This window comes from Embiotoca jacksoni, unplaced genomic scaffold, assembly GCF_022577435.1.
Source record: "Embiotoca jacksoni isolate LCO1_2020_lvr unplaced genomic scaffold, fEmbJac1.0.p SCAF_14, whole genome shotgun sequence".
NCBI classification, from domain to species: domain Eukaryota; kingdom Metazoa; phylum Chordata; class Actinopteri; family Embiotocidae; genus Embiotoca; species Embiotoca jacksoni.
Genome location: NW_027185274.1, coordinates 13,697,798 through 13,724,745, shown reverse-complemented (window position 1 = coordinate 13,724,745; position 26,948 = coordinate 13,697,798). Strand labels below are relative to the sequence as shown.

Below are 26,948 nucleotides of genomic sequence, written 5' to 3'. Positions count from 1 at the left end.
TTTTGGACATTAACAAAATTTTATTTAAATGTTATACATAAAACTTTAGTTTTTGTTTGTTTTTTTAATTCAGCTAAACAAATATTTATATATTGTATATTTTATAAAAAAAAAAAAAAAGAAGAAACATTTCAAACATTTTTAAATATTAATATTTCTTATTTACAATTCAAAACAGTACAGGAAATAATAACAGTAACAATGCAATTTCAATTATAAAAATGTTACAAAACATACTTTTTTTTTTTTGTTTGTTCCCATTTGAAAATTGGCAAGCTGATTTTTCCAGAATGTTAGCAAGGATACAAAGTAGCAATGTGGAGCTGCTCTACATTCAAACAAGAACTGGAGGTGCGTTCAACTCCTCAGATTCTTGGCTAATTAAGACCTGTATCCAAATATTTTTCTTTTTCACATTAAGCTGTCTTGAAAGACATCTTTAGATAGTTTGGAGTACAATGATATTCCACAGGAAATTTTTTTTTTTTTTAAAAACTGTATCTAAAATGCACCAGAAAGCTTTATATTACATACCTGTATATAGCTGAACGCACCTCGAGCTCAGTAAGGTCACTGTTCTCTAAAGGGTCAGGGTTGTGGAGAGAAGGCGCATGTTGTTGTGTGTTTGCGTGCCCGTGCACTGTATGTATTTAATAGTGAGTGTCTGTGTCAGTATGTAAGCTGCTGAATCAGTGGGCAGGGAAAGGGGATTTTTTTTTTTTTTTTTTTTTACGACAACCAAAACAAACAGTAGCTAACAGTCCAGCAGCCTGGCCTCTACTGTAGACGGTCAAAGTTCCACGACAGGACTACAGACTACCACAACCACAGTCTACACACTTCTTCCCTTGTTTTCTCTACACTCTTCATCAGTCACAGTTCCACTAGCCCGCTGCTCCCTGCAGCAAGAAAATATAAACTACAGTCAGAAACAAGCAAATGAGCCCCTTTGAGGCTCTCGCTGACACTTAGGATTTCTGGCGAGTCTATTGGCCGTTCAGTAGGTGCTGTGCCGTTCCGTTCCTGGTTGTCTTGTGTGAGGAATCTGCACAAGAGTAAGAATAAAAAGCTGGCATTGGAACAGGAAAATGCAAATGAAAGGAAGTATCAAGACTGGCACTTTGTCTCCTGAGAAGGCAGGGATATCAGGGGAAGTGAGGTGAGTAGCAAGGTGGCAAGATGTCTTTTGTAAAGGAATTTGATGGCATGACATACCAGTCTTAGAGAGAGTGGACAGAGAGCTGTTAGACAAAGAGGAGGTACTGATGGCAAGAACACGTTTTTGAAGCTGCAATGAGAGAAAAGGTTGGAAAAGAAGTAGAGAAAAGTATGCAGTTGTAACAGAAACCCATGAAAATGCAAAATGCCTCATTAAATAATGCGTAGGAAAAGATGATGCTCAGTACGCCATGCATCTGAACTGGAAAAAAAACAAAAGCCACAGTATGGTAAAAGGGTCTGGACACTCAGTGGTCATTGCATAGAGAGACCTGTTCATTCATGATGGCAGACAGCTCGGTCAGCATGTCCCGGTAGTGAGCTCTCATCTCCTCCTGGTACTCCAGCTGGTCCTCCTTAATCAGTCGCTCATTCACATCCAAAGCCTGACCACAGGCTTCTGCAAACTGCCTGCAGAGGGCAAATAAAGTTTGGCTTATTGTAGTGTGCTGATTATTACCTCCCCCGGGTAGGTTATGTCTTCAGCTTGGTTTGTGTAATCTTTTGTCAGCAGGATTACGGAATAACTACCGGCCCTATTTTCATGAAACTTGGTGTAACGGTGTAGCACTGGCCGAGGAAGAAACAATTGCATTTTGGAGCAGATCGAAAGGACGGTGCAGATCCAAGTTATTTTTCATCGCGTGATAGGGCATTTGGCCTACTTAATGCCATGCATGTTAAAATCCAGCAGATGGCAGTAAAGTTCGATAGAACAAAACACAGGTCGTTATGGAAATACCACGACCCTGTATCACAATCCACATTCACCGGTACCAGTGATCCTCTGAGATACACCTGTAGTTGCTCAAACTGAATACAGCAAGCAGGGGTTCATAAGGAGTCAGTATTGCTAAAATAGTGACATCGCCGCAACTGTAAATATGTCCAGACATGTATAGTGGATTAAAGTCGGATATCATAGAAATGTGAATCATATCTTTATAACCGCCCATTAATGATCTGGGTAAGGAACACTATCACATCTTTTATGTTCCAACAATGCTTTGCCATTGATTTAACATAAAGATATATAATATAAACAGTATCATAATATTGTTTTGTACACTTTGTCACTTCAGTACATTTTAATTATTAAGTATGCTTTAGCCTGCTGTAAGTGACTTCTATTGTCCCCAGAGCACTAATTCAATGCAAAATACAGAGCTAATATCTAGTGCAAGGAGAAAAATCCACAACACTTTGCACTGACTTGTGCAGTAAAGTCCTACCTGAAGATCTCCTTCAGAAGTTTGACCTGGTTGTCTGGGTATTTCTTCGCATTCTTCTCCTCCAGAAATGCCCTGGCATAAGCCATAGGCCCTGCATTCACCTGGGTGGGGATGATCGGGTGAGACAAAACCAAGCAAAGCACCTAAATTCACACGTGCACCTGTATTGAGGAGGAATTCCCCCACCTTGACGCTGACACTGCCCTGCAGTTTCAGCTGCAGCCGGATCATGTCCACCTCCTCCATGTTGCAGAGCTGGTTGAGCTCAGACACTTTACGTGACATCTCATCAATGGCTACTTCAATCGGATTCATTTCTGTGCTCTGCTGCTCCACCACCTGGATGCGCTTTTTCAAATAAGGGAAGCTGGAGGTCGCTGAAGACAGACAAATAAAAACCCGCTGGTCAGAATCTCTTACAGTTTCCCCCCAGTCTGTTCACTGAGAACAAAACTATCAAAGCACAGAAACATGCTCACTGGTCAGTATGGTGCGTCTCTTGCATTGTTCCTCCACATCTCCGTGTTTCTTTCCAGACAGAGTGAACGGCGTCTCAAACACAAAGCGGTTGATGTTGTGATGTCTCTCAAAATCGGTCCTTTTGTCCTGCTGTTCCTTCTCGTCAAAGTAGGGCACCACGTATGTCACCTGAATGTAGGCAAACTTGGGGTCCAGGTCTTTAGGGTTGACCTGTTTTTAAATAAGTGTTAAGAGAATATTTTTTTTATACGCCCACAAAGCACTGACTCACCAACATCTGAAATAATAACAAGCAAGTCATTTGACCTTATTGGAGTCCTGGATCATCTTGACGTTATCAGCTCCAAACTTGTCTGAGTAGAGTTTGAGTAATCTCTGGGAGATTTCTGACAGCCCCGTCAGCTTCGGCTCTTTGTAGATGAACTCTTTGCTCTCCTCCTCCTCAAAGAAACCCTATCAGGACACACACACATGCACACACTAATTAGCAAAGCCTGTTATACGTATAGGTTGGTGTTTGTGTCTATATGGAAGTTCAATGTTTAGGTTGTGTTGCTTTTGCTGTCACTCTGATTTTATGTTGTGGTTTCTTGAATCACTGGTGGTGCGTATACAGACGATAAAACACATCATGTCATTGTGTTAGAACACCTCGGCACTAACAGGGTGTCAGTGTTAAGTTTTGGATGGGAGAGGTCATTTTCACAACAGCACAGGAGTCAAATGTCAAAGGTGAATGAGGTTTATTAAAGTGTATCTTCCTGTCCACAGTGGATCTTTGACATCAGCACTCCTGAATGCTTAGGGAGGGAACAACTTCACCTTTGGGCATTATGGGAAGTAAAAATGGACCACAGCAAGCTTGAGAAAAACCCTACAACGGGTAAGATCGGCAGATGTTAATAGTGGTAGAAGGAGAAGAGAGGTAAAAGTGGTTAGCACTGAGGAAAATGTAAAATCAAAAACATACAAAACTTACCGCAATCTTGATTTAGAATATAACAAAAAGGAAGAAAAGAGCAGACAGAGAAATTAAAGAGACTGACTCGGTCAAAAAAAATCTGGCCTCCTTATCTTTCCATCTCTACGTATCACTGACAAGACGCTGTAGTTTTCTTGATTTGATATTCTCATTATCATCTTTTTGAAACCCGTTCTTCACCTCAGCGTCCTGAAATGTCTGCGCTGAAATATTATCTGCTCATTAACGAATGAGAAACTGTGACAAGAATCCAGGTTCTTAAAAACCAAGGCCGAAGTGCACAGATAAAGCCAGAGATTTAAAGATACACCAGGACAAAAACTCATTTCTTGTTAAATATTACGCTTTTGCCATTTCTAAGGAGCTAATTATCCCAAATTACCAAATAAATCTGACTATGCAGACAGATTTATTTGCTAAAGTTCAGATTTTCTCACAATGAGACTTGGTAGTATGTTTAACCAAAGTAACCACAGTATCATTTGCCAAAAGGGAAACGAGTTTCTTTGGCTTTGTTTTGAAAAAAAGCATAAAAATCCCACATATAAGTTGATATTTTGAACTTGGTCCTTAATTTTGACCAATACAGTTGCATTTATTGTGTAATATCATACAGGCTAGTGGAGTTTCAAATCCATCTGTCAGCTGCGTAGTTACAGTGACTGTTTTTTTCTATATCTTGGGGTGTGTGTGTGTGTGGGTGTGTGGGTGTGTGCGCGCGCGCGCGTGTGTGTGTGTGTGTGTGTGGGTGTTTAGGTGAGTCCATTTAACCGTGTAGTGTGCGCTAATTGTCCCTCACCTGTCCATAGAAAGCTACGCGGTAGTAGCGACCGAACAGCCGCTTTTCCGAGTTCACCACCTCAGTCACCTTCAGATAGGAGCGGTGGATGTCGTAGTACAGCTCTGACAGCCTCTGTGCGTGAACACGAGCACACAAGTTCAAACTCATTCAAGCTCATAATGTGCACGCCTTCACACAGAAAGAGCAGCAGGGCATCAGTTACCTTAAAATCTCTCCGCTTTTCAAAGACGACAATCACAGGTTTGTTGATGTCCGCAATGAGCTCGTATCGCTCCGATTTCCACAGATAGTCCACACACAGCACCAGCTGTTCCACCAGGGTGTCCTACACAGCACAGTGGGATCACAAAACCTTCACACTCGGCATGACACGATCACATCCCACCATCTTCTCCAACCGGCAACAATGGTCACAATCATAAAATGCTACTAAGTTTATGGTTTAGTTCAGCATGAAAATCTAACACTGACCTCAGTATATGGCGTATCTTGTGTTCCAGCGTCTTCCTTCATGGCGCCCTCCTCCTTCACATTTGGGCTGATGCACATAAAGGCTGCCCAGCCCATGGAGAAGGAGGCTAGGGTTTCAAACAAGTGGAAGTGATATCAGCGTGTGTAATTCAAAAGATAAACCTGCACATGTTCTTGTTCTGTTCAGCTTGTAACATACAGATGCGTGAAATGCATCTAACACAGATAGTCTTGTATGAAAATACAAGACGTTTTTACAGTCAAACATTCCATTTTTGCAGACTCGAGAAGAAAAAAAAAAACATCAAATGTGAGTGTGCTTTATATCAAACCTCAGGGACGCTGAGCATCTTATCCAGTGAAACTTGTGTGAACAAAAAAAGTAACCGGACACAAACTCATCATCGAGGCAAGAACGGATGTCCTCAAAACATGAAACTGCACAATACACGGTGTAGAAAAGTGGTTAAAGTCTGAACCAGACCTCGACAACCTGACGTTCCTTCGATCCAAATCATATCCGCCTCTAAAGATCATCACCTTCCACCCAATTCCAAAAAATTCAAAGAAATATCACTGCACACCCATTATCGCCCGCACTCCCTTGTCTCTCCATCCGCATACGTACTGAACTCCCAACCCCACCACCCAGTAGGCCCCAGGCGCACACACTCACTGTCTTGATCTCGGGAGGTAGTTAGTAAGGAGCTACATTTAAAGACAGGGCTTTCTTCAGGGGACACACTGGACATCCTGGCCTTGTCAGCTCTCCAGTAGCCTGTTTGGTAAGGAGGGGAGGAGGAGCAGGTTTTACAAAGTTCACGTCCACTTGCCTGCTATGCTCAAGGACAAGGCTCACAAATCAGCGGAGCTACTGGCACGCTTTACTAGCTATCGGCCCACAGGTTCAGTGGCTAAAGCGCATGCGAAAGGACGCCAGACACATACAGTGAAAGATAGACACGTGCAGCAGTTTAGATGAGGAAACATGCGCACAAACAAACAAATAGGAAAACATGCAGCACAGAAAAAGGTGTGGACACCAGTCTCGTGGGAATCCATCTTCATTCCCCATGAGTTCCTCATCAATCTCAAACCAGACAAAGTCACACTCAGGTCACCAACATTTTTACTTTTAGGCATAAACATCCACCAATCATGATTGTATGAAGGAATAATGCTTGTATGTTACAATGACTGTGTTAGCAGAGAGAGAAGGGTTTTCTGATTGACAGAGAGCTCTGATTGGACCAAAAGAAGTTACGATGTCTGCAGAGATGCACGAACTAACAGCAGTTTCATAGCACTGCATTTGCACAGGTGTTTGCGCATATACATACACGCACGAACCATGCTGCAAAAAGCCTGTGAAGTGAAAGCAGCAGAAAGCGTGCACGAACCTCTCCTCTTCAGTGATTCAGCAATCAGGGCTGAGATGTGGATGTAGCACATAGCAGCCTATAGGAAACACACAGACAAACAACCATTCATTTTAAATCTTAAAGACATTTGTGAAAGTTGTGACGTAAGAGCACCAAAAAAAAAAAAAAAGTACAAAACATTTTTATAACCTCCGAGAGATCGCCGTTGCGGACGTGAACCTTGGCCATGCTCTCCAGCCAGGTGCGTCGAAGCTCAGGCGTGCTGGCGTACGAGTTGGCCAAACTGTACTGCAGATCCACCAGCATCTCCGCATCCTTCTCGTGCTCCTTCATTTGGGCTGTGGCCATCAGAACCGTCCTGATCCGTTTGGTCAGGTCCTTCACTTCAGCAGGAAATGGAGTGTTCTGTAGAAAATTCATTCAAGAAATTATGAAAGAGAAATAAAACACCACTACGCAGTATACTACACATCATAATCATTGACCTTGAGTGGTGCATCTCCGTTGGCAAAGTTATTGATGATTGCCAGAGACTGTTGAAACCTCGAGCCTCCAATTCCAGCATCTGCTATTAACTGACTCACTGCTTTAATAACCTGCAGAGAGAAGCGAAAGGGTCAGTGCAGTTGGACAAAGCACACGAAACAGGCATTTACTTGCACCCCTAAAGATTGGGTCTCACTGACCTGCAGATGTGAGCGGACTATAGACTTGCCCTTTGTAAACTCAAAGTTTTTTCTCATGACAAAGTACAGCAGGGCAGCTGCCTCCATCTGGGTGGAGCTGGATCGGTGGTTACAGCACTTGAGGATCTCGTAGCACAGACAGCCACACAGGTCTGCCTTACCCTGGAAGAACGCATTGGGAAACTACAGAAAGAGAGGAAGATGAAAACCGACATAAGAAAAACAATCGGAGTCCTCACTCAGATGGTATATGTTTAAATGAACTTTGCAGGACCTTTTGTACAAAAAGTCTGAGGGCGGCAAAGATGTGTCGTAGAGTAGCAGTTGATTGGTTGATCTGAAAGAAGAGCAAGTAGGTGTCCAGCACCTTCTTCATCAATGTGTTCTGTCCATCATCCAGCAGCATCTGCTTCTGCATGTAGGAAGAAAAATAAAGCAGAAAACATATTTTACTGTGACATTCTCAACAGGCAACTTTCTTTAAACGGTTTCAGGCAAACAGTACTTTATACATCAAAGTAGAAACAGATTATTCCAGCCACCAGGTGGCAGTAAATGATAACTGGCTTGACTGATGTGCCTTAAATGTGTGCATGATTAATGCTGCGATTTTTCCTGGAGCTGAAACAAATGTGTCAGTTGGACAAAAAAGTGTGAGGATTTGTTTTGTGTATTAACATGATGGTGGCAGATATGAGAATGCTGCTATTTTTTTTTTTGTGTGTGTTTATTATCAAGAAGCAGAAACAAAAATATGATTTCAAAACTCCCTGTTTATTCTTACAGTCAAATATACAACTTTATAATTTGATTTTGATTAAAAAAAAACAACTTTTGGTGTGCTACATATCTTCCAAAATAAAGGTACAAAAGTCATAACTGATTTGTTTGCAATTATATGTCAACGTGAAATCTGAGAACTGAGCTCAGGTCACAGATTTGGCAAAATAAAATGATTATTGATATAACATTCTACAATATTTAAAGGTTTCACATGTTAAGTGTCGAAGCTACAATATATGTAATTCTGTGCATAACAACGTAAAATGGATTCTCATTCACAAAAAAGTAGATGGAAAATAGCGTAGCTATATAACATTAAATGGAGTTTAGAACTTTACTTAATACAGGTAAACAAGGAAATAATCACTGACCTTGTGATGGTGAATAAAGAGCTCTAGTACATCCAGCACAGTGAGTGCCACTTCTGTGGACAAGTTTGCCTCGATGTCTGTAGGACTCAGTGTGTCCCCATCCTGAATACTTCCATCTAGAAACAGAACCAGATGTGAATTCATGCAATCCAAATAAGACACCTCACTGTCTCCTCGGTCAGTGTGTGTGTGTGTTACCTGTGTCCATCATCTGCAGCAGCTTGGGGTTGGTGAGGGCATTCTTGCCCCGGATGATGGGCATGGTCTGGGAGCGAGCATGTCGGTGACCTTCACCTCCAGATGCCATCCTGGAGGCAACAGCAAGGGTCAGCAGTATATATCGATCCCAGAGCTCACGCGTTTGATTTGTCACTTGTTTAAATTACAGCAAATGTGGTACTAAACCTTTGGACAATTCCATTGAATTTGTAATACAAAACTGGGTAGGCCAACAATCTCTACAGATTGTGCACACTTTAGTAGGCAGGTAAATATAAAGAGTATCCATGTCCCAATGCCTTGCTGCTATCAGGAGACTATTAAGTAATGAGATTACGGAGACAAAGACTGGCAAATCACACAGAACACTGCAGGTATGAGGAGGGGCATGCTGAGAACACAGTTGCAGTTCACATGGAAACGAAGTGGTCACATAAATGATGAATATACACAGGACAAAAATGTGTTTATCTTCTCTGATCTAACTCCAAGTGTTCTCATTGTTATTTATAGTGACGCCTGTGTTTAAAAAATGTGGCAGTTACTGCCGTTAAAAAAAAGAAGCTTTGAGCCAATCACCAGACTTCATTGGCTTAAGAACACTTTGTGACCAAAGACTCCGTGTCTTCAGATTAACTGTGTCATCATGGCTGAGGTGTTTCCTGGTGGAGGGTGATTACCATTGTGGGAAGAGGCTTGAGGGTTGAGAGGGGTGGTTAGAGCCCTTCAGGGTGCCATTGGCATGGGTTGACTGGGCCAGCTTTACTGCCGCGGCTAGCTTCCTGTTCACAAGCCAACCACATCAGAGCTAACATTAGTTAGTTTAGTTAAGACCATCATTGTTTTAGTGTTCATCATTATTAGGAAGTTATCCAAACTGAGAGCAGTTTGAGCATGGCAGCAATCGATACAAAATTAACTTCTAGCTTGAATGTAAACACTTTGCAAAGCAGTACTATTTTTGCACTTTTGTGACCTGGTTACAAATTTATAGCAGCTGGGTCACATTGTATGCTGGAAAGGCCGAATGAAATGCTGAGAGCATACAAGATCTCCAATTTGACCTTGGTGTGATGAGAGCGGCAGAAAAAAGATCAAACGGCTCGCAGAGAGAGGAAAGTCAGCCAGATGGAAAGGTTAGAGGCACAGCAGAGTCGATGGTTTTAGTTTGCCATTAGTGAATATTGTGTAAATGTTATATCAACTCTAGGTAGAGTGCTAATGGGGAGCAGAGGCTGGGACTTGGCATTAATGTAAAACAGTGGACAGCATGGGAATTAAAATGTATTGATGTGATGAAGCTGCATGTCAGTTAAGCTGCAGCACAAATCAGCTTAGTAACTGGATCCCAAAAAACAGATGTTCGACATATCATATTCTTTTGAAGCTTAAATGAAGTGCGATTGGAAGCCAAGTCAAGTAAAGCAAATGGTGCCTTGGCCAGACAAAAGAAAGAAGACACAACTACCGTGTAAGCCAATCAACACAACAGCATCAGATCCTTTTAAGGAAACTCAAAGAAGCCAAGCAGCAGGTGGAGACCAGCCAATCGCCATGGGGACGGAAGGTTACAAGGTCGACATGCAACATCAGTGAGGAAAATATGGTAAAAGATGTAAAAAGCAAGCAAAACATGCATCTATTTTCATTTGTGTCAACACAGAAAGGGTTACTTGATGCAACAGAACATCAATAAATGTGCAGTCACAGTGACAATCCATTAACAGGAGCGGCACGTAGAGGGAGGGTGGGGGGGGGCATGCATTGTGATGGAGCCGACAACAGCAAGGTCGAACATGGAGAAAACGTTACAACTAATTGTTAACTTGTTTGTATGATGTACTTGTGTATATTGCCCACGTGTATATGTGTCTCCTCACTACAGCCCACAATATGGCAAGTTAAGGAAGTGAGGCTCCCTGAACTAACTGGGACAGCAACAAAGGAATGTCTAGAATTAAACTGCAGAATCGCTGGTTAAATCAAAGTCCCTAAAAAAACTCAATCAGCTTCTTACTAGCAGCAATGGCATAAACAGAAAAACTGATTTGGTTATTTTACAAAAGACATTTCTGTATTTTTGCTTTTCTCTTCTCACTGATCTAAAAAAAAATAAATGGGCAGGGCTCAATTAGAAACCTGCAATGTCATGTACATCCATACACCAATCACAATTTAGCAACATTTGAACCCAACTGATGACAACTTATGTTGCCGGTTCAAACACACACATTCACACACTCCCGATGAGCCCTATTAGTAGTTTTTTTTTTAAAACTCTTTTATTATTGCTTTAATAAAGAATATTCAATATTACGAAGAAATATTGAGCATGTTTTCAGGGGATTCAATGACTGATTTGTTGTCTGACACACTGGCTGACTATCTCCCTAACTTGCTGGATGAATACTCACTGCTGGTGTATTTCATCGCTCCTGAATTTCAGTGGGTGCCCGCACTGCCTCAGCCAGGCATCAAAGAGCTAACAGACAGAGACGCTGAGACAGACACAGGCGTAAGACTGTGAATCCCCCCAGGCCCGGTATTACAGACGAATGTTAAGTAGCTAGCAGCCCCAGACAGGCTCAACTACGTCTGAGAGCCCTGGCTACAGTAGGCTTCCAGCTATCTTTATTCAGTTAATGCCTCCATACACAGTAAAGCAGTGTGTTCTCCCAGCCTTTTGTTGGCTTACATCTCAGCATCCTATTGCTGAAAGGAAAAAAAGGGCTAATTTAATTAGCTGGGAGGAACCAGAAGATGGAAGACTCTAGCAGTGCCAATGGCTCAGCTCCAGTAAGAGCACGCACACGCACACACACACACACACACACACACACACACACACGATAACAACCCCCATCCTGTGCTTGCCAACTACTACAGTACAATATCCAGCAGTGATTCTCTCTTAACAACAAGATCCAGGAGTTTCACCTCCCCCCTCTCTTCCTTTTCTGCCCTCCTTTACCTCCATCCCTCTTGAAGCTCATCCCCGAGTGTGCACACGCATGCAGAACACATATTAGTATTTCTGCCTGACTGTGTTTGATTCATCTGTTTGTGTGGTTGTTTTTTTTTTACATGCCTGTGTGTGGCTGCATTTACACATGTGTGCATCCATGTGTGAGCATGATTATATGAATTATGTATCAGTGGGTGGGGGTGGGGGTGCAGCAACCTTTGGCTGTATGTTGAGTTAATAAGCTGTTTCCATATCCGCAGCGTTATAACAAATGCATCTGAATAACACCTGGTCCTTCTCTTTGACGGGGAAAGCAGTGAGGGGCACGGACTCACCTGGCTATGTGGCGCTTTCCAAGGAACCTGAAGTGCTGAAGACACAGCCTGAGGTAACAGACAATTTAAAAATATCATAAGCATCAGTTAGACTGTTTTTATGTATTTTGTAAGATTAAAACACAGGGTACATGAAGTGCATGTGATCAAACGGAGTTGCACCAGAACAGTCTAGATGCTGACACAAACTGGAAACTAACTGGAAAGTTACTGCACTCCTCGGTGGACAGGGAGCTCTCATTGGAACGACAGTCTGTTTTTCTTCTCTCTCTCTTGCTGTGTCATTACTTTTCTCTGTTCCCTTCTGGCCATCTTCCATTTTCCTGTCCTCTCATTTGCCTGTCCTCATCCTTGACTGTTGAAGTTTTTTTTTGTCTCTCTAAGTAACACTAATCAACTTAATAGGACCTGTGGTAATACTGTGCAGTGAAGAAAATAGGGGTCTTACTCCAGAATGTTAAAGAAGTCGGAGATCTCCTGGTGGATGGCCCGGTGCCAGTAGGACACCAGCACATCTGGAAATAGACAGCAAAGAATATCATGTCACACACCAGAGCAGACATCTGCCCAGAGGGGCTTTGATAGAGTCAGTTTTACACTGAGATGCTAAAGGAGTGATTCAAATAGACCATGCTTGAGCCTGAAAGAAAGTGCACATATCTGTATCAAAATAGTTAAACAAAAAAAGAAAAGAAAAGTAGGCTTCTATGCATCTTGGGAAACCCTCATAAACACTGATATAATAGTAAATAGAATAAATCCTAAATAGCATTTCCACCACAGTTTAACTGGACTGGACTGTGTAGATCCTGTGTATGAATATCAGTAAAATGTAATTTCTCACCTTCAGATATGGTTTTCATGATGTGTAAAAAACACATGAGGAGACTGCGGGTCTCTGCCTGGTCCAACTTGTCACAGCGAGAACCGAAGCCAATCAGGGACTGGGGCCGGGCAAACTAAGGACAAACATCCAGACAGATAAAGAAATACAAATTATAGTTATCAGGGTTATGGCTTCTGCTGTGGACATTGAGGTTTTCTCTATATGTATTAATGTGAATTTGTGGGTCTCGGGGAAAGTTAGATTTAACGGGTATTTTATAAGATCATATGGTATCTTCAGATGAAATTTTACAACCTTTAGGCCAGCAAATCAGGTTTTTGGAATTCCAAGCGCAAATTGTATTTCAGACCAAGTGGAAAAGGTTTGGAAACATCATGTATACCTCTATGTTGGGAAACTCCATTTCCAGAAAATATGGCCAGACGGCTAACTCTATTAATGAAATATGAGAAATCTAAATAATTTAAGATTAGGTAAAATTATCTAGTGGTGGTGTTGGTGATGGGGGTTGTTGGAGGTACTGATGGCTGACAAACTTCATAGCCATTTTATTGCTTGTCTTGCCTTGTTTAAATATATCAGTGATGGCATTCCTAAACTGGTAAAAGAGCAGTGTGTAAAGTTAATTTGTCCACCATATTTTTTTCTGCCCTCTTCTTTCAGAAATAAATATATATTATCAAATCTATTATTAATGCCTCACACTCCTCCTTTGCCACTGACCATGTGCAGTGTGTCAAACACAAGGTACACAGTTGTGTTTTCTAATTCCTTTCCTTCTCTCACCTTCTCACATCCATCCATCTTCTCACTGTTCCTGTCACTGTTGCTAGGGTTGGAGTCCACGCTGATCAGAGAACCTCGAGAGTCAGCCTGGTTACCCGTAGCAACTGCAAAGGATGAGAAGGCTGGTGGTGGGGGAGGAAGGGTGTCAGCATCAACGTCCTTATTCACACGTTTTTACTTTATATATAGACTAACCAAAACAAAAATATGAACACACACATCACACAGAGCTACCTGTAATGGAGTTGAGTACTTCTTTGGAAAAGGAGGCATCCACAGAGTTGCCATGGCGAATGACAGGAATCCCCCCTCCAGCCACTCCTCCCCCAACACTGAGGTCATCTCGAGAGCCCTGGTGGGGGTGCAAACAGGGGTGCACATGGAAGGAAAGGGAAATGCTTTTTGTTTAGCCTGAGTCTTTTATACTTCTGTCTGTCACATCTATTGGTTATAAGATTTTATTAAGAAGCTTGCAAAAAGATTGCAACAATATTTTCAGCATTCAAAATGACAGGGTTAAGTTCTAAATTGAGTTTAGCAGAATACCCATGCAGAAAACCAATTATTGCAATTGCAAATAATATTAAAATCCCTCATCTTGATTCTTACTTGGTCACTAGAAGTGAAGTAGATGGGGAAGAAGTCCCGGAGGAAGAATCGAGGCATGTTGTCCAGGATCAGGCCGTACAGAGGCAGGTAGAGCGACGCAATTCTTGCTTGCTTCTCCTGGAAAAGTTAATTACACGGACATCACGATTAGTCTCATTACAACGTTTGTGCAGATTCTTTTATCAGACAGTAGCGTGTAAATCAACACCTCCTTTGATAAATAAAGCAAGTACATATTTTTTATGTTTGCAAAGTTTGAATGTTGTTGTTCTTAAAATGAAAAGTGCCTCTGGTGATCACCCCAGTGTAAAAACATGAGACTGAAGTAATTCATTATTAAATGGTCTGTACTTGTATAGCGCTTTATCACCTTTTGGTCTCAAAGTGCTTTAACATGGTTTTCCCATTCACACACTAATGAGACAGATCACCATGCAAGGTGCTGCCATCAGGAGCACATTCACACACTGATGGTACACCATTGGGAGCAACTTAGGGTTCAGTGTCTTGCTCAAGGACGCTTAGGCATGTGGGCAGAAGGAGCTGGGGATTGAGCCACCAACCTTCTGATTAGTGTGCAACCCACTCTACCGTCTGAGCCACAGCCTCCCTATGAAACAGAACTTAAATTTCCTGACTTCGGCAAAACTTTCAAATAAAGTTGTGCTTACAATGTGTTGCTGGAGAGGTTATCAATATATCTAAGAAGCTTTATTTGATCATCTATATTTGTGTTTTTTACTGTCTTTGAACACTTCATAACAGAAAAAACATAATGTAGATACATAATAATAACAATAAACTTTACCATAATAACAAAGATTCAGGGACTTAACCTGGGAATTTCACAGCAGATCTTCTCGGACAGAAAAGGCTTGGTCACTTTTTACATATTGTAATAACTCATATATCCTTCTAAGAACATTTTCACATCATCATTTCCCTGTTTTCCATTTTATTTCCAGATTGCACACATTTGGAGTTTTGACTCAGATTTGAACAGACCTAGTTTTGGCTGAGACTTCAGTCCTGCTGTTTGTTGTGGTTGGCAGTATTTGGTGCTGTTTAACAGAGGGCAGATTATTAACTTGATCTGTTCCAGAAACTTCCCAGCATTTATTAAGAAATCCTCACTGTTGCTTGCAGCTGCTATGAACAGTCACATGTCAGTCCTTATGTGCTTGCATGAGTCACAATGGAAGAATTTCTACTGTGCGCTGATGACTCATTGTTCACGGCTTTTAGTTTTCTCCCATATAAACATATGTTCTGTCTACCTTGGTGGCATAGCGCGCATCCAGAGAGTGCTTGGCCATCAGGGTCTTCAGGGTGGCCAAGGCCAGGTGTCTCAGGTCCTGCTCATCCTGGAGGGCCAGCCCCAGTTCCCGTAGCAACAGGCCAGTCAGAAAGTGTTTTCTGCAGAACTCTCCGGTCAGGTTGTACTCAGGCACTGACACTGAGGAGAGACACCATAAAGGATTCACACTTTAAATTAACTGAGCTGTGCAAAATTTTAATAACGCTAAGGCCAATATTTGCTTTCTGCCAGGGAGATAATTCATCCATTTCTAAACAGAAATATGGTTACAGTGAACAAATAATGTGAAAAGCCAAACATTCAATGAGTTTCATCATCGTCATACCACTGCAGCACATTGAACACCACAGAGAAATGAGTGAACATATTTACCATGAGTACTTTGTGGCTCTGGGGATGCATGGTCTGACATGGACAAATAAAGTAAGAAAAAATGACAGAACGAGTAAGATAGAGTGACAGACTGTTAATACACAAATGAGAGTGAGAGCTACTTGATGTATGACAGTTACCACATTAACACTGGTGTCACTGAACCACAGGGAAGGACTTGGACTCTTACCTGTGATGCGAGCGGAGGGTAGAGGCAGGCTGAGAGGGATGTAGTGTTCGTGGTTACACACTTCTCTCAAGAATTCAAATTTCAGCTCACACAAGATCTATCAGTCACACACAAAAATAAATAAAAAAATCCATATTATTACATTGTATATAGGTATGTAGTTGTAAACTTCAAATATGGTAAAGGGCTTTTCAATTATATTTGTCTTTACGATGAATCTTTACTATGTTTTTACCTTGCTGTCAGTAGCAGTGATCATGTTAATGTAGTTGCTGATCAGTTTGAACGTGAAGCCTCGATCCGTCAGAGTAAAGCAGCGCTGCAACCAGACAGACAGACGCCGTACAATTACAGACAAGACTCAGCATCAGTTAAAAAAAAGTGAGGGAGACAGACCATTGAAGAAAGACTTAGGAATCAATGGGGAACGGTTTGTGTTTGCAGAATATTGATACAGTTTGTATTGACCTCTCCTTGAGCAACATGCAGTCAGCTTAATAGCACATTAATGTGGGTTCCCTACTGTCTGCTGAAATGTCACTGGGGTCCAGAGCATCATTTCTTTTTTTAGAAATGCTTGTTTATTACTATAGATGGATGGATCCAATAGGTCCAAGACTGTCCCCATTGCGTGCATATGAAGCGCAGCACAGTGATGTGAATGGAGCAGGGGGAAGCAATAGCTTCTGTGAGGAAGTATTCCAAGTTTCCTTGCTTGATCTTCATCAGCACTTGAGTTACATGTGTTTTTGTGACCACTGCTACATGCGTATAAGCGATTACACCATGAACTTGAGCAGAGAGAGCACTTCCAATTTCGTGTCAAACTTGGGAAAAGGGGAAAAAGGGAGCCTTGAAATGCTTTAGGAAATCCACAGCAATGAAGCAATGAGCCTGGAGAAGTGTTTTCAGTGACGTTTTCATTTCAACAAAACATCACTGCCCAAGATTGAAGAGGGTGTGTCAGGTCATTATTGCAATCGTGTGGGGTTTCTTTAACATTCACGGCGTTGTGCACAAATCCGTCGCCCAGGGTTAGACTGTCAACACAGACTTTAACTACGACATTCTGAAGCGTGAGGGATCGCCCTCGTAATCTAAATCCATAAGACAAGAAATATTTTGCTCCCACCTTGACGAAAGCTGCCACAGCTAAGTTGGCACTGCGTGTTTCTTCCCCCAGGTCTTTGTTCTTCCAGAAGATGTGTTCGGACACTGTCTCCACCAGGGTCTCCAAACGGCTCAGGTAGGATGAGGGGAAACGCTGGGGCCTCGGAAGCTGTATGAACAACAGTATAACACAGTTGTGCACCAAATCCCAGGAACATTAAAGAGTGCAAAGGAAGTGTACTTAACCAAGAACACGAGGTTACAAAATAATAACACCTTACCTTCACTTTGTCAGAGTCAACCAAATGTTGGGCCATGGATTTGACAATGAGCTCAAAGAAGAACCAGGAGAACTGAAACAGGGAGAGGTCAAAGCAAGGTCATTCTTGTTTCAATATTTTGTTTGTAATTAAGACTTTTTTACTCTTTTCTCTTCAACCTTTGAGATGTGAACAAGCTCCATATCATTCATTTGGAAAAAAAGAAAGATTTCCCATTTTAGAATAAATCAATTTAGGAGAGAGACAAACCTTCAGGACATTCCTCACTGCGGCCTGCTCATTGCTCTTCAGGTCGAAGGTCATTCCCTTAGCCAGCTCCTCGTGAACCGTCCTGAAGCCATGGGCTTCTGACTTGAACACGTACTAAGGACAGAGAAGGAACAAGGATGCAGAAGTAGTCATTCAAAGGTGCACTTATATATAGGGCTAAACCTCAGTTTTTTTTTCAATATTGATTTATCTTTTTTTAATGATTTTATTTTTAGGAATTATCTGACTTTGACTGGAGAGCAACAAAATTAAGATGAGTGGAAAGGAGGGGGGGGAGAAAAGATAAGGAACTGCAGGCAACATAGCTGCAACAATTAGTTAATAAGAAAAATGTTATTTTGATAATTAATTAATTAATTGAAATTGTTTTCAAGAGAAAATGCCAAAACAATGTGCAAAACAAGGTTCTCAAATATGTGAATTTTTCTTGTGTTATTTGTCTTACATTATAATAAATTGAATATTTTTGGTTTATGGACAGTTTGACAAACAAAACAACATTTTAATGCTTTTTTATGTTTTGTTGACAAAACAATTCTTTGATTAGTTGATAAAATATCTCAGATTAAAAGATAATGAAAATAATCAGTATTATTTTTTCTTGATTAGTTGACTATTTACCTTGTTTACAAAAATCTTAAAATGTCTTGTTCTTTCTAACCACAAGATGAATTTATTACATTTAAACACAGAAAAGCAGAAAATCCTCACAACTAGGATAGTGGAACAAGTTTTTCTAGAAAAAGAACTTAAAAAACATAGAGATCAAAATCAATTTTCTTCAATTAATCGATTAATTGTCTCACTGCCAATGTGTGCTAATACACACATTCACAAATACAGTAGGAGCCTGTGAACCAAAAACACAAACCGCAACCTGATATAAGGCAAATACAATATTTTTCCACTTGGCTAATCAAGTAATAAAAAACTACAACATTAATCAATCATAGGATTGTACTCAATTCATGCTCCAGTAAATGAATACACACATGCTCACACACACACACACACTCAGCAGTTTAAATTGGACACCACTCGTACTGAACATCATGCCAATCTGTTGCTATGGCAACCGTGGTTCCTTTTACTGTGCTAGTCCTCTTACCTCCCACCCTTCCTCTCTGCCACTACCTCTTCAAACTCGGCAGTTTTCCTTCGCTGTGGCCAACATGAAACAGGTCTCGTGGTTCCTCAAGCTCTCTTCTCTAATTCTCTCACTGATTTTCCTAAACAAACATGCCTTGTGTTTCTGATGGAGCGAGCTGAATGTCCTAGTTTGCCTCCTACTCAATCAACCTTTCTTCTTCTTCTCTCCCTCTTTTTATGTGTGTTAGCACAGCGTTCTGGGCACATGGACCTAGACACGCTTCTGTTGGTCCAAACACACAAATATACACACAGGCAAACACATACAGCCCCCTTTTTCTGTTTTCTTTCTCTCTACAAATGATACTGCTTGTGCATGGAGGATTCCACTCCTTTGTGGAAAACAACAACCTTCAAAATTATTATATGATATTTCTCAGTACACACACAAAATCCAAGGATTACTGCACACAACACACACCACCCTCGATTTTACCTTGATAAAGGATTGCAGGTAGTGATCCAGATTTTCCTCATGACACTTGGCAACAATGTGGACTAGCACTCTGCAGACACAGAACAAAGAAAGTATCGATCAAAAACTGTCAGACACCTTTTCTCTCTTTGTTTCTCTTCAATAGCTGGAAGAACTTGTTTTTAGATAAGCCTGGCTTATTCATACAAGAACCAAAACGTCAAATACCAGCAATTAAAACTGTCATTTTCAAACACTACGTGCTTTTTCTTGCTGTGTGTTTTACCACATGTATTGATCCAGAATACTGATGTACATTTGTTGAGGACCCCTGTAGTACCACTGCCTACCTGGTGGTGGCAGTAGTGACCTCATCGTTGTCATTCTGAGTGAGAACCTTGAACAGCTGGTTGAAGAGCACTGGCAGGAATCTGACCATCACTGGGATTTTCTCCATACTGAGGAGACCCTGGAAAAGAGTGTAAAAGAAGCAGAGGAGGAGAAGGAGGAGGATGAGGAGGTGGAGAAGACTGAGATTGAAAAGGGTAAATAAAAACCCATGTAGAGGCTGAAAAAAGCCTGAAACAGTGTTGCATTGACATGTGTTTAGTAGTCAATGTCCTGGTTTTTGTCTCAGTCACAATTAGTGAGATTTGAAGAGATGTAGTGGCTTTTCTCTGACCTTCAGGCAGTTGAGGAAGTTGGAGGTAGGAGGCTGAGAGAGGTCCAGCTCTCTCTTCTGGCACTGCTGGAAGAATCGGTTCAGGTGGAGGTCCTGGCAAAGAGAGAAGGATCTATGAAAAACTGCTTGAATCTGCAAGATCACTTAGTGGACTGGCTCCTTTTTAAGTGACAGTTAATGCTGGAATGTGAACTTCAATACTTCACAACTATGTTATTGAGTGGTTCAGTCTCAGCCTTATCTCAAACACTTGAAAGGGTTTAAACTTCAAAAACAACAACAACACAAAATAACCACAGAGTTCATACTTTTTTTGTTTAAAGTTTTTTTTAGGAGGACAATTGTGCAAATGAGGCTGAATGAAGCAATTCTTCCTTGCTAGTGTACAAAAACACCTGCACAGGTGAGCAGTGCACACTTGAATTTTTCATTCATGGTTGTAGAAAGTTTGTTGGAACACAAAACCCACCTGTGATACCAAGAGAAGATATTAATATCTATTGATATGTTTTGAGCATCTTTTGTTTGAACATTATTGTGTGTACATGATACAAAATCATATTCTTATAATTCTACATTTTCTGTGCTAAACGGTTACTGTATTTCAACATGCATCTAAAATAATTTAATGTTATTTTCAAATGACATATCTGACTGTGTGGCGGCGCAGTGGTTAGCATTGTCGCCTCACAGCAAAAAGGCTCCAGGTTCAAATCCGGACCTGGGCCTCTCTATGGGGAGTTTGCATGTTCTCTCTGTGCCTGCGTGGGTTCTCTCCAGGTGCTCTGGCTTCCTCCCACCATCCAAAGACATGTGTCTCAGGTTAATTGGTGGTTCTACAAATTACCCTTAGGTGTGAATGGTCTTTGTTTCCATCTGTCTCTATTATTATTATAGATAATAATATATATAGATTATAATTATAGATAATGTCATGGATATCTGACTGTACATGTAACTTTTCTGTAAAGACATTTGATATTTTCACATTTCCTCTATAAATGTGTTTGACTTGATTTGTCTTTATTTAATTAATTTAGTAGCAATTGAAACTAAAACCTAGCCACTGATCTGATTTAGACCCACCAGCCAATCAAGAGATTGCTGTGCAGGACTCCAAACATCCTCTGCTGGCAAACTGTAAACAGACACAGTCCATTTCCTTTATTTCATGTATACACAAGAAGACGCTACTACACTATCCACTAATGCTGTGCATCTTGGGCTCACATTGCATTGGTTTGCAAGCTGCATAATTCGTTTAGTGATATCTAATGGTTATTTTATGTCCATTTTAGAATTACACACAGGCAGGCCCCATTCAATATTATTCTGTAGGCAAAAGCTGAGATCAGACAGCTGAGAAAAGGAAAATGGCTGGCAATTTCACTTTGAGTTGAAGTGTTCCTTTGAGGCCGAGACCGTGACAGGGCGTGTTATCGTTCTGGCTCATTTTACAATAATTTAGTGGGTGAAACTGTAGGTAGAAACCCATTCATTAATTTTCTACTTCACTCATATTGTTCAGGGTCATGTGGGGCTATCACAGAATTCACAAGTCAAAAGATGAGGCATACTTTGAACACAGAAAACAGTTCATCACAGTATCAGTAAGCCAGTAAAAAAATGAAACCTCAGAAACCCAAATGATGGTCTGACCTGAGTGTACACTGTGGAGACGACATTGGTGGAAACTTTGAAGATAGCTTTTCCTCCATCGACCCATTTCACATCTGCTCCATTCTGTAAGAAGGGAAGACAGCATGAGCATGTTTTCACACCAACTCATTTAATCACATGCTGTAATGAGTAATTTCCTTCATCTCTCAAAAATTCCTGTTTTTATTGTTCAGTAGGATTTGGGATAGTTTCACGCTCCTCTCCCACTCTCCTCCTCAACCTCACCTTGCTGTTGCTGGCTTCCTTGATGGCCAGGTATCCAGGCGGCAGGTTACAAGAGACAGAGATGCTGAACTCCTGAGATGTCACACGGCCTTCTTTGAGGAGAGGCAGCCAAGAATACCCCACTAAAGAAAAACACCCATGTAAAATACAAAAATACTGAATATTGGAAAATGGCAAACACAAAATAACCTGGCTTGAGATCTGTTATTGTCAAGTGGGGGTAAAGTCAAGAACATTTACTCGGGTACTGTACTTAGGTGCAATTTAGAGGTACTTGTACTGTATTTGAGCATTTCCATTTGATGCTACTTTATATTTCAGCACACTTCAGCTACTTTATATATCAGTTAGAGAAACCAAACTAGGACTTTTACTTTAATCTTTTAACTACATTTTGCTGCTAATACGTCTGTACTTTTAACAAAGTAGGATTTTTCATTCAGCACTACTTGAAATTACTGTATTGGTACTTTTAATAAAATATAGGATCTAAATACTTCTTCCACTATTGCCACCATCTCACCTGGGGTCTCCAGGGTCTCTTTCCTCTTGGCATTTGTCTTTGCATTGATGTCACAGGTGACATGGTAAAAGGAGAAAAGAAGATGGTGCTTTTCATGGAGTTGGGTAGGAAGCTCAATCTTCACCTGAGGACACAAAAGCATTTCATGGGTTATATGTGTTGTAGTTTGTTGTAATTTGGCATGAACACATATTCTTGCTAAAGGCAGGGAAAGCTAAAGGTGAGCCACTTCCAGATTCTACTTATTTCTATGTGATGACTCTTCAAATTCTTTTCCAACCCCGGTCCTCACCTCATCATAGAAGTCGGGATTCTGAGAGTGATGAAGGACTGTGGAGCAGGCTGCTGCGGTGAATACTGGTCCTCCTGGCTTGCCATAGATGCACTGCAAAAACATCAGTTTCCCATGATATAGAAAGCTTAGCCGGAGAAAGACTGACTCATATAAAAGCCAATAAATGTCCCATCAGCATGTTTTTGGATAACTTTCTACCTTTAAGGGTTTGGCAACCTCTTCATCTGAGCTGCGGAACTCCACATACACTGCAAGGTTACGAGCCTGTGAACAAGAGGGCCATTGTAATATTAAATGACTCGACATGCACAAAAAAACTGTACAATAAAAATATATGAAGTGCATAAAAATCAAGGGGAATGCTGTAAATCATCTTACAATTGATTTTTTTTTTTTCTCAGTTCAGTTTTACTGATGCACATGGCACATTTAAATTCAACAATAGTTGACCAAACTGCTGAACAACTTTACATATCAAAACAATCAGATGAATTTGAAACATTTAAGCAAATCAAAGACAAAATAAGGGATTACAAAAATTTTTTGAATGAACTTTAAGTTAGGTTTCTATTAAATTATACTAAATCTTTAGTGTCATACCTTGGCAAAGCTCTTCTGACTGTCATACTTCAGGTGTTTAGGGTAGACATAGATGTGGTTTCTGTAGACGCGGTGTGGCTGAGTGAACTTGGTGGTGTCCTGGACAAACTCCTCCACCTCCACCGTGGGCTGTTGTTTGCTCAGCTCCTCAAAGGGCTTCACCGGCACATAGGAGGACGTCATGCAGTCTGACAGAGAGTTTCAAACACGTGTCACAGTAGCGAAGGTAAAGCAGAAAGACAGCGGATTGGGAACATGGATGAACAGCGACAGAGAAGACGTATTGGCTGAACAGCGGACATACTAGGATGCTCCAATGGAACATAGTCCATTGCGACGTCCACTGTCCCAGGAATGGTTTGCAGTTTGCTGGTCTTCTCAGCCCTGCAAAAGTTTGAATAAAATGTTTTAAGAAATGAGCATCTTATCTGAGAGAAGTGTACACGACCGACTTTGCAGGTAAAACCATCTTACCTCCTGTACTCAGACACCAGCTTAATCAGGTCATCTGTGGAAATCTTGTTGCTCTCCTGTTTGAAAAGAGGTGAGAAACGAGACTCTCGGTCCAGTGCCCCATGGTTGTCCTTAAACACTGGCCTGTAATAAAAAAGAGACAATAGAAAAAGAGACATAGAAACCACCAATGTTGGATAAGATTAAATCCCAGGAGGATAACCCTGTGGAGACATTTTTAAGTGTTGTGGAAGCAGAGCCTTTAAGCACGGTCACTGACCTGACGGACCAAGCAAACGGCATGCGGTACTTTCCCAATTTACTGCAAAACTGTTTGTTGGATTTCAAAATCTTCTGAACAATCTGTTTAGGACACAAGTAGAGAAAGGTGGACGGAGAGAAACATTAACAAGAAGCCACAGCTGACATGCTTGAATCAAGTGGGATGTCATCAGCCCTAAATTCCAGCTGATGTAGGAGTGTCAAGAGTGACAAACTAAACAGAGGTTGTTTAATACAACTCTGACAGCAGGTCTCATGTCTGGTGATTCACTTAGCCTTTTAAACAAAGACCACATGGAGCCCTGCCAGTGGGGGAAGCCAGGAAATGTCTTGGATTGCATCTTGGAAAAACCTCATTTCTGAACTATCTGACCTGACTGGCATTCATTGATGAAGATAAACTCTGAGCTTACAGGAAAACCATTTTGCAAATGTCACACTAAACTATTTTATTAGATTAAGCCATTTTTCTTACAATAAATGCCTTAACAGCCAGTTTAATGGGCCATTTCCCCTGCCTGCTCTGAGATAGGACACTTTAAAGGCTTTAGCTCTATTTTGTTGATCAATGATGAATAAAAAACAAGAATAGATGTAAATACTGAGGAAAAGCAGTCACAGCAGTAAGAAGGATTTTAGAAGATGACTTTCTGACCTTGCTGGAGTCTGTATTCTTGATATAAGGCTCGGTGCCACAAGTAATATTTCCCATCAGCACCTTTTCCACTCTTGCCACCATCACTATGTCTGTATGAGGGTTGGTCACTGAGAAAATTGCCTGCATGGACACCATTGGAGAGGCATAGAAGAGTGAGTCCACATGTTAAAATAGGGATGGAATGAGAGCATACATCACTTGACTGCATCTATGAAACATCCTGTACCTGTTTGGGAAAGCAGAGCCAGTGCTCCAGGTCCAGGCTGAGATAACAGTCACCTGGCTTCCTCTCAGCAGGGGAGCACAAGCCATTCTCCTGACCTCCAACCCCCAGACCAGGAGCCCCCGTTCCATTACTGCAGCCTCCGAGCATCTGATGCACCACCTCATGGTTGAGGTCCACGTGGAAGTCTGCGGACACTTTTCTCCCTTCTCGTACATCCAGCAGAGCCAGCGACACAAAGAAGGGTTCAATCTAGTGGAGCATAATCAGCATGGTCATTGTCAGCAAATGTACAGATACATACAGTAAAAATTATTTCCTTTAGATGTAAAAGTTACATAGCTTCACTTCACAAATATCAAAGGAATAATGCAAACGTCGGTGATGAGGCATGTTAAATGTCTAAATAATTGTCTAAGAGAGTAAGAGGTAAATGTTTCTTATCCTCACATTAGTGAGCGGTCCAGTTTCACTCTCGTTGACACAGCCCTGGAGCATGAGGTTGAGGGATCGACAAGTTACCATAAACCTTCTGCCCAGCTTCTCCTCGAACGGACGTACTGGTGTGTTTTCAGTGGATGAATGTTCAGTCCGAGGGCTCCTCAGAACCTGTGATTGGTGAAACACAGTTTGCGTGGACGCATGCTTTATTTTATTTTTATTTCAAGGAGAAATATTTAACAATGAAGGAGATCTGGTTAAAAGTGCAGCATAAACTGCACACAAACACCATAAAGTACAGCTTTACATGAAGTCAAAATTGGATTTAAATAGGTCAAATGTAAAACAAAGTACAAAATTGAAAAAAGAAAATCTATCATCACACATACTGTATATACCTGGAGGTGTGTGGCTAAACTTTTTATACTTACAGGAGTGTCAGGATCAAGGGAGAACAGATTCAACCGCTCCTCTCTTCTAGCTGAGCGAATTCCCTCATCTGTCTCTGAGATATACTACAGGAAACAGGAAAAATGGCAGGAAAACAGAAAGACACCGGCAGTCAAAGACTCAGTACAAATAATAAATAGCTTAATGTCTATTAAGTCGAGTGATATCAGTGAAAATAGAGAGGTTTTTCCGGACAACTGACATTTGTGTATGTGCATGTGTTAAATAGAAATGTGCATGTTCTGACTTTCACGTTTCTAGTGTGTTCTGCTGACTTGAACTTTAAGATAGCCTGTGGAGTTTTCATGTAAACAAAGACAGTTACATTTATTTTCAGTGTTTCTCACAAAAAAATGCCTCGTGGGCTTTTTTGAGGCCTGAAAAAACATGACAAATGAATTTTTTGCTCATAAAATATTTGCAAAGCTGAACTTTTGAATATCTTGAAACCAGCATTGTCAAATCCATGTTTACACTGACTAACAGACCTATTCTTTCTGTTCTGTTTCTGAAGTTTTTCTATGCTTCGGTATAAATTACCATCATCAGTTGTTGATTGGTGGGAACACAAAATCATTGAGCGGCATGCTCAGTGTACGTGGAAACGTACATGTACATGTATGCTTGTGACAGTGCAGCATGAAATACAAATAACTTTGGACCTAATAAGGAAAACATTGCTTCATATGTTTGAAAAACATGGTAGCAAACCTTTGCGAGCTCCGGATTGATGCCGTTCTCTGTAGTCTCTTCATTTTCCTGCAAACAGCAGTCACTCAGCGACAGGTCAAACACATCTGGAGAGAGAACACACATAATCAGGACTCCTGGGAGCGGCTTCTATTTATGAGTGATTGTCATCGTTAGGTGGATGGGGAGGTTTATCTAAGCAGTCCAGTTTATGTTAAAGGCCAAATAACATTTTCTAAAGCGGAACATTAAATACACACTAAGCAGAGTCTGCAGACATATATCCATCTCAGAATAAAAATATGGCTCCATTTGTGGTGTTCATGGATAATAAAGCAGACAGACTTCTGTAGAAATATATCCTTCATGTTGCCTGGAGCAATTCTTCCCAAAGGCCATGCTGAACCAAATGGCTCATTAATGGTAGGTCACCACACACCCGCAGCCTGATTTAGAGGCATGCTAACAGACCA

The 26,948-nt window shown here is 41.1% G+C and overlaps 1 protein-coding gene across 7 annotated transcripts in view; it reads right to left on the bottom strand.

Moving 5' to 3' along the window:
* dock10 (dedicator of cytokinesis 10) overlaps window positions 1-26,948 on the bottom strand; it is a 59,979-nt gene continuing 33,031 nt past the window's right edge. For 3 of the 7 annotated variants that reach the window (XM_069148088.1, XM_069148085.1, XM_069148089.1), the window contains exons 9-57: window positions 26,497-26,582; window positions 25,767-25,850; window positions 25,345-25,503; window positions 24,898-25,146; window positions 24,669-24,791; window positions 24,012-24,094; window positions 23,753-23,875; window positions 23,583-23,662; window positions 23,279-23,466; window positions 22,877-22,942; window positions 22,676-22,768; window positions 22,384-22,507; window positions 21,861-21,982; window positions 21,615-21,698; window positions 19,956-20,048; window positions 19,624-19,742; window positions 19,295-19,364; window positions 17,689-17,802; window positions 17,440-17,511; window positions 17,181-17,327; window positions 16,284-16,367; window positions 16,049-16,145; window positions 15,859-15,891; window positions 15,446-15,624; window positions 14,169-14,285; window positions 13,794-13,911; window positions 13,560-13,681; window positions 12,771-12,885; window positions 12,375-12,441; window positions 11,927-11,974; window positions 9,307-9,408; window positions 8,606-8,715; window positions 8,408-8,523; window positions 7,528-7,665; window positions 7,254-7,436; window positions 7,053-7,163; window positions 6,757-6,972; window positions 6,586-6,643; window positions 5,862-5,963; window positions 5,186-5,292; window positions 4,917-5,039; window positions 4,712-4,825; window positions 3,237-3,383; window positions 2,930-3,140; window positions 2,637-2,827; window positions 2,451-2,551; window positions 1,491-1,629; window positions 1,216-1,288; window positions 1-1,045 (exon numbers count right to left, since the gene is read on the bottom strand). In XM_069148088.1, coding sequence (XP_069004189.1) covers window positions 987-1,045; window positions 1,216-1,288; window positions 1,491-1,629; window positions 2,451-2,551; window positions 2,637-2,827; window positions 2,930-3,140; window positions 3,237-3,383; window positions 4,712-4,825; window positions 4,917-5,039; window positions 5,186-5,292; window positions 5,862-5,963; window positions 6,586-6,643; window positions 6,757-6,972; window positions 7,053-7,163; window positions 7,254-7,436; window positions 7,528-7,665; window positions 8,408-8,523; window positions 8,606-8,715; window positions 9,307-9,408; window positions 11,927-11,974; window positions 12,375-12,441; window positions 12,771-12,885; window positions 13,560-13,681; window positions 13,794-13,911; window positions 14,169-14,285; window positions 15,446-15,624; window positions 15,859-15,891; window positions 16,049-16,145; window positions 16,284-16,367; window positions 17,181-17,327; window positions 17,440-17,511; window positions 17,689-17,802; window positions 19,295-19,364; window positions 19,624-19,742; window positions 19,956-20,048; window positions 21,615-21,698; window positions 21,861-21,982; window positions 22,384-22,507; window positions 22,676-22,768; window positions 22,877-22,942; window positions 23,279-23,466; window positions 23,583-23,662; window positions 23,753-23,875; window positions 24,012-24,094; window positions 24,669-24,791; window positions 24,898-25,146; window positions 25,345-25,503; window positions 25,767-25,850; window positions 26,497-26,582 — 5,660 coding nt within the window. In that variant the 3' untranslated portion in view covers window positions 1-986. The remainder of the gene's footprint in view (window positions 1,046-1,215; window positions 1,289-1,490; window positions 1,630-2,450; window positions 2,552-2,636; window positions 2,828-2,929; window positions 3,141-3,236; window positions 3,384-4,711; window positions 4,826-4,916; window positions 5,040-5,185; window positions 5,293-5,861; window positions 5,964-6,585; window positions 6,644-6,756; window positions 6,973-7,052; window positions 7,164-7,253; window positions 7,437-7,527; window positions 7,666-8,407; window positions 8,524-8,605; window positions 8,716-9,306; window positions 9,409-11,926; window positions 11,975-12,374; window positions 12,442-12,770; window positions 12,886-13,559; window positions 13,682-13,793; window positions 13,912-14,168; window positions 14,286-15,445; window positions 15,625-15,858; window positions 15,892-16,048; window positions 16,146-16,283; window positions 16,368-17,180; window positions 17,328-17,439; window positions 17,512-17,688; window positions 17,803-19,294; window positions 19,365-19,623; window positions 19,743-19,955; window positions 20,049-21,614; window positions 21,699-21,860; window positions 21,983-22,383; window positions 22,508-22,675; window positions 22,769-22,876; window positions 22,943-23,278; window positions 23,467-23,582; window positions 23,663-23,752; window positions 23,876-24,011; window positions 24,095-24,668; window positions 24,792-24,897; window positions 25,147-25,344; window positions 25,504-25,766; window positions 25,851-26,496; window positions 26,583-26,948) is intronic. The other 4 variants (XM_069148092.1, XM_069148091.1, XM_069148086.1 and 1 more) reach the window with 4 other exon arrangements.